At 39.2% G+C, this 5350-nt stretch overlaps 1 protein-coding gene across 1 annotated transcript; it reads left to right on the top strand.

Moving 5' to 3' along the window:
* The first annotated feature begins 2452 nt into the window (after positions 1 to 2452).
* Positions 2453 to 3394, top strand: LOC104983127 (olfactory receptor 2B6-like). Its single transcript, XM_010832600.1, has one exon. The coding sequence runs from the start codon at positions 2453 to 2455 to the stop codon at positions 3392 to 3394; it is 942 nt and encodes a 313-aa protein (XP_010830902.1).
* Positions 3395 to 5350: the final 1956 nt, after the last annotated feature.

The raw sequence follows: 5350 nt of genomic DNA, 5'->3' as shown, positions 1-5350 counted from the left end.
GGCTGCAGTCACCATCTACAGTGATTTTGGAGCCCAAGAAAATAAAGTCTCTCACTGTTTCCATTGTTTACCCATCTATTTGCCATCAAGTGATAGGGCCAGTGCCATGATCTTAGTTTTCTGAATGCTGAGTTTTAAGTCAGATTTTTCACTCTCCTCTTTCACTTTCATCAAGAGGCTCTTTAGTTCCTCTTCATTTTCTTCTATAAGGGTGGTGTCATCTGCATATCTGAGGTTATTTTTCCTGGCAATTCCATATTTCCATATTTCTCCTGGCAATCTTAATTCCCACTTGTGCTTCATCCAGCCCAGCATTTTGCATGATGTACTCTGCATATAAGTTAAATAAGCATGATGACAATATACAGCCTTGAGGTACTCTTTTCCCAATATGGAACTAGTCTGTTGTTCTGTGTTTGGCTCTAACTGTTGCTTCTTGGGAGAAGGCAATGGCAACCCACTCCAGTGTTCTTGCCTGGAGAATCCCAGGGACAGGGGAGCCTCGTGGACTGCCGTCTATGGGGTCGCACAGAGTCGGACACGACTGAAGTGACTTAGCAGCAGCAGCAGCAGTTGCTTCTTGACCTACATACAAATTTCTCAGGAGGCAGGTAAGGTGATCTGGTATTCCCATCTCTTGAAGAATTTTCCACAGTTGGTTGTGATCTACACAGTCAAAGGCTTTGGTATAATCGATAAAGCAGAAGTAGATGGTTTTCTGGAATTCGCTTGCTTTTTCTATGATCCAACAGATGCTGGCAATTTGATCTCTGGTTCTTCTGCCTTTTCTAAATCCAGCTTGAACGTTGGGAGTCTCATGGTTCACGTACTTTTGAAGCCTGGTTTGGGGAATTTTGAACATTACTTTCTTAGTGTGTGAGATGAGTGCAATTGTATGGTAGTTTGAACATTGTTTGGCATGCCCTTACTTGAGATTGGAATGAAAACTGACATTTTCCAGTCCTGTGGCCACTGCTGAGTTTTCCAAATTTGCTGGCATATTGAGTGCAGCACTTTAATAGCATCATCTCTGAACAGCCTCTGTGCTAAAAAGCCCAGAGTTCCTGCATCACTATGATAGGTCAATTCACATTGCTGTGTGGCACTATGCCAGGCAATTTACACTAAAGATCAGATTTTAAATTTACATCAGATAATCACTATTACCTCTATTGTTGAGGTTGATGGTTTTGGAGAAGTGGAGGGATTGAGAAGGCAACTTTTTAACTCAGAGAGTCATTTTCCATTGGTAACCCTAACACACTAGAGAAAGAAAAACACTAATACAATATATTAACACATATATATAGAATTTAGAAAGATGGTAATGATGACCCTATATGCAAGACAGCAAAAGAGACACAGATGTAAACAACAGACTTTTGGACTTTGTGGGAGAAGGCGAGGGTGGGATGATTTGTGAGAATAGCATTGAAACATGTATATTATCATATGTGAAATAGATCGCTGGTCCAGGTTCGATGCATGAGACAGGGTGCTCAAGGCTGGTGCACTGGGATGACCCTGAGGGATGGGATGGGAAGGGAGGTGAGAGGGAGGGTCAGGATGGGGAACACATGTACCCCCATGGCTGATTCATGTCAATGTATGGCAAAAACCACCACAATATTGTAATTAGCCTCCAATTAAAATAAATAAAAGAAAAAAGAAAAAAAAAAGAGTTCTAAAACTAATAAGCAGTTTTCCTCTCAGAACATTTCAGAGGTCTTGGATCACTATAGTTTCTTTCTCTCATGTTAACACCACCATACCAGAAAGACATTGCTAGATTCGTTTTATTGATGGGGAACCTGAAGTTCAGAGAACATAAGAAATATTGCCTGGATGATGTAATTCATGACTTAACACAGAAGAGCCTTGAATCCAGGCTTGTCTGGCTCCAAATTCTGTATCATTTTATTTTGATTCTATGATGTCCTAGAAGGCAAAAAGCATGCTCCTTTGAAATGTGTCTGATAGCTTGCTAGAATCAATCTACAACATAGTTTTGGGGGTGGTTTAAATAATTTTGTTTCAGATGATACAGTAATCTCCTTGGCACTGAGGAGAAATTAAAAGGAAAAAGTAATATAGCAGGAATTGTAACTGAAACTTCCTAATTGCTATCTAGGTGGCAAGTATTACAAACAAAAATTAACCAAATGACAGGAAAAGAAAAATCAAAGAACAAATTTTATTGGAACTGTTTAAATCAGGTGTTTTCTTTTAAAATTTTGGCTTTTTTTTTTTGAAGTGCTGATACAGAGATAGACTGAATTTTAGAAATATTTAGATAATTACATATTTTTCATGTTACAAGCAACATCAGTTCTGTTACTGTCTTCAAACAGGTATGAAAGTGATTATAAATAATTGAAATAGTCAATAAATACATGTTCATTGACCTCCTGAATTTTCATGTTTCAGGAAATGAAGAACTGAAACACTGATCATGATTGCAGTAAATGAGAGCATCCCCCTGGAGTTCATTCTCTTAGGCTTCTCAGATCGACCATGGCTAGAGTTTCCACTCTTTGTGGTCTTCTTCATTTCTTACATGGTCACTATCTTTGGGAATCTGACCATTATTCTAGTGTCACACCTGGACTCCAGGCTCCAGACTCCCATGTATTTCTTTCTTACCAATCTGTCACTTCTAGATCTTTGCTACACCACAAGTACAGTTCCACAATTGCTGGTAAATTTGCACAGCACCAGGAAGGTAATTAGTTATGGTGGCTGTGTGGCCCAGCTGTTCATGTTTCTGGCTTTGGGGGCCACTGAATGTGTTCTGCTGCCCGTCATGTGCTTTGATAGGTTTGTAGCTATTTGTTGGCCTCTCCATTACTCAGTCATCATGCACCAAAGGCTCTGCCTCCAGTTGGCAGCTGCATCCTGGATTACTGGTTTCAGCAACGCAATGTGGTTTTCTATCCTGGTTCTCCAACTGCCACTCTGTGGCCCCTTTGTACTAGATCACTTTCTCTGTGAAGTCCCTGCTCTGTTCAAATTGTCATGTGTTGACACCACAGCAAATGAGGCTGAACTCTTCTTTCTAAGTATGCTATTCTATCTAGTACCCTTTACACTTATTGTTATATCATATGCTTTTATTGCCCAAGCAGTGTTGAGGATCCAATCTGCTGAAGGCAGACAAAAAGCGTTTGGAACTTGTGGCTCCCATCTACTTGTGGTGTCACTTTTTTATGGTACAGCCGTCTCCATGTACATGCAGCCACCTTCACCCAGCTCCAAGGACCGGGGAAAGACGGTTTCCCTCTTTTATGGAATTGTTGCACCCATGCTGAATCCCCTGATATATGCACTTAGAAACAAAGAGGTAAAGGAGGCCTTTAAAAGGTTAGTGGCAAGAGTCTTCTCAATCAGGAAATGAACATTAAAAAGAAAAAATAGGCCCCAAATGGAGTCAATTATACTAAGTCCATGTAACTGTACAAAGACTTGAATACCTAACATAATTGCCATCTCAATCCACCAAGAATGTAACTTTTACTCAGACAACCTGGAGTTATTTGGTTAGCACTAAGGGCAACCTTGCCTGAAACAATGCATTGTTTGCTATAATTCCCTTTGGGTTTTGGATGTTTCTTGTTGTCATTTTGCCCCTTTTATGCCTTAAAATTTTTTTCTTTCTACAGCTAGGCAGAGGCATTTTTTATTTGCTCAGTGGGATGCTACCTGATTCATGAATCATTCAGTACAGCCAACTAAATCTTTAAAATTCATTTGATTGAATTTTGTTATTTAACATGAGGAATATGCTGATAAGCTTTGTAAATGTTTAGTGTTTATGCAGCTTACTAACTTCTCTTCAATTTGTCCTGTTTTCATCATTCCTCAGAGAAATATTTTGATTGTGAAGTGAAAGTCTCTCAGTCATGTCCAACTCTTTGCAACCCTCTACACTATAGAGTCCATGGAATTCTCTAGGCCAGAATACTGGAGTGGGTAGCTTTTCCCTTCTCCAGGGGAGCTTCCCAACCCAGGGATTCAACCCAGGATCTTCCCAACCCAGAAATTGAATCCAGGTCTCTTGCATTGCAGGCAGATTCTTTACCAGCTGAGCCACAACTATTTTGATTACCTCCCACAAATAAAAGTTTATTGATGGCAAGTTACATTAGTCTTTTGTTGCCTAAACCTATTTATTGAACAAGTATCCAAAATTAGTCTTCCAGTTCACCAGAAACTATATAATCTCAATATTTTCAACTTTATTTTTATGTTTGTATAAGTTGGTGTAACTTAGACATGACTGATGTGACTTAGCAGCAGCAGCCGACCTTTCTAAGAATATGAAAAAAGCCAGCAATCATTTCTCTGGTAATACCATACGCACACACACACCTTTTTTTTTATATAATTAGAAGAAATTTACCAAAACCCTGAAATATAACAACTTTAAATTTGGATATGAAGTTCACAACCCTAGTTTAAATTTTTCAATACCACACTCATGTCAACATAATATTAAAAACCACAATGATTTATATTCTAGAATTAAACTCAGATTTTCCATTCTCTGTGCTTAGTCACAGAGTCATGTGACCCTATGGACTGCAGTCTGCCAGGCTCCTCTGCCCATGGGGATTCTCCAGGCAAGAATACTGGAGTGGGTTGCCATGCCCTCTTGCAGGGCATCCCTTCCCAACCCATGCATCAAACCCAGGTCTCCCACATTGCAGGAGGATTCTTTACCATCTGAGCCACCAGGGAAGTCCTTCCATTCTCTACTCTCATGTTTTCCTCCTCATTAGAAACATCCTTTTTTATTTCCTTCATAGATCAAATCCTAGGCATTCATTAATTTTCCTTCCTTGAAATATTTTTCATATTCTCCCCATTTATTAATATTTTCAGTATTCTCATAAACTCCAAAACATAGCCTAGAGATTAAAATAGCATATCTTTAATGATTTCCAATGATTTTTTTGTTTAATACACATGTTTCTTTCACAATAGCTTCATTGCATTTTAGTCTTCTTGAGGGAACATTATCTCTACCATAAGTATTGGATTACTACACTACAGTGTAGTGATATTTACCATATCACCTTTCAGTTCAGTTCAGTTCAGTCGCTCAGTCCAGATGCTCAAGCTGGTTTTAGAAAACGCAAAGGAACCAGAGATAAAATTGCCAACATCCGCTGGATCATCAAAAAAGTAAGAGACTTCCAGAAAAACATCTGTTTCTGCTTTATTGCTATCCCAAAGCCTTTGACTGTGTGGATCACAATAAACTGTGGAAGATTCTTCAAGAGATGGGAATACCAGACCACCTGACCTGCCTCTTGAGAAACCTATATGCAGGTCAGAAAGCAACAGTTAG

Source organism: Bison bison, unplaced genomic scaffold (assembly GCF_000754665.1).
Source record: "Bison bison bison isolate TAMUID 2011002044 unplaced genomic scaffold, Bison_UMD1.0 scf7180017861549, whole genome shotgun sequence".
Taxonomy (NCBI): domain Eukaryota; kingdom Metazoa; phylum Chordata; class Mammalia; order Artiodactyla; family Bovidae; genus Bison; species Bison bison.
This window is presented reverse-complemented; position numbering and strand designations above follow the sequence as displayed.

Bases quoted from the DNA above. Each gene is read 5' to 3' on its own strand.
- LOC104983127 (XM_010832600.1), top strand. From the start codon at position 2,453: ATGATTGCAGTAAATGAGAGCATCCCCCTGGAGTTCATTCTCTTAGGC.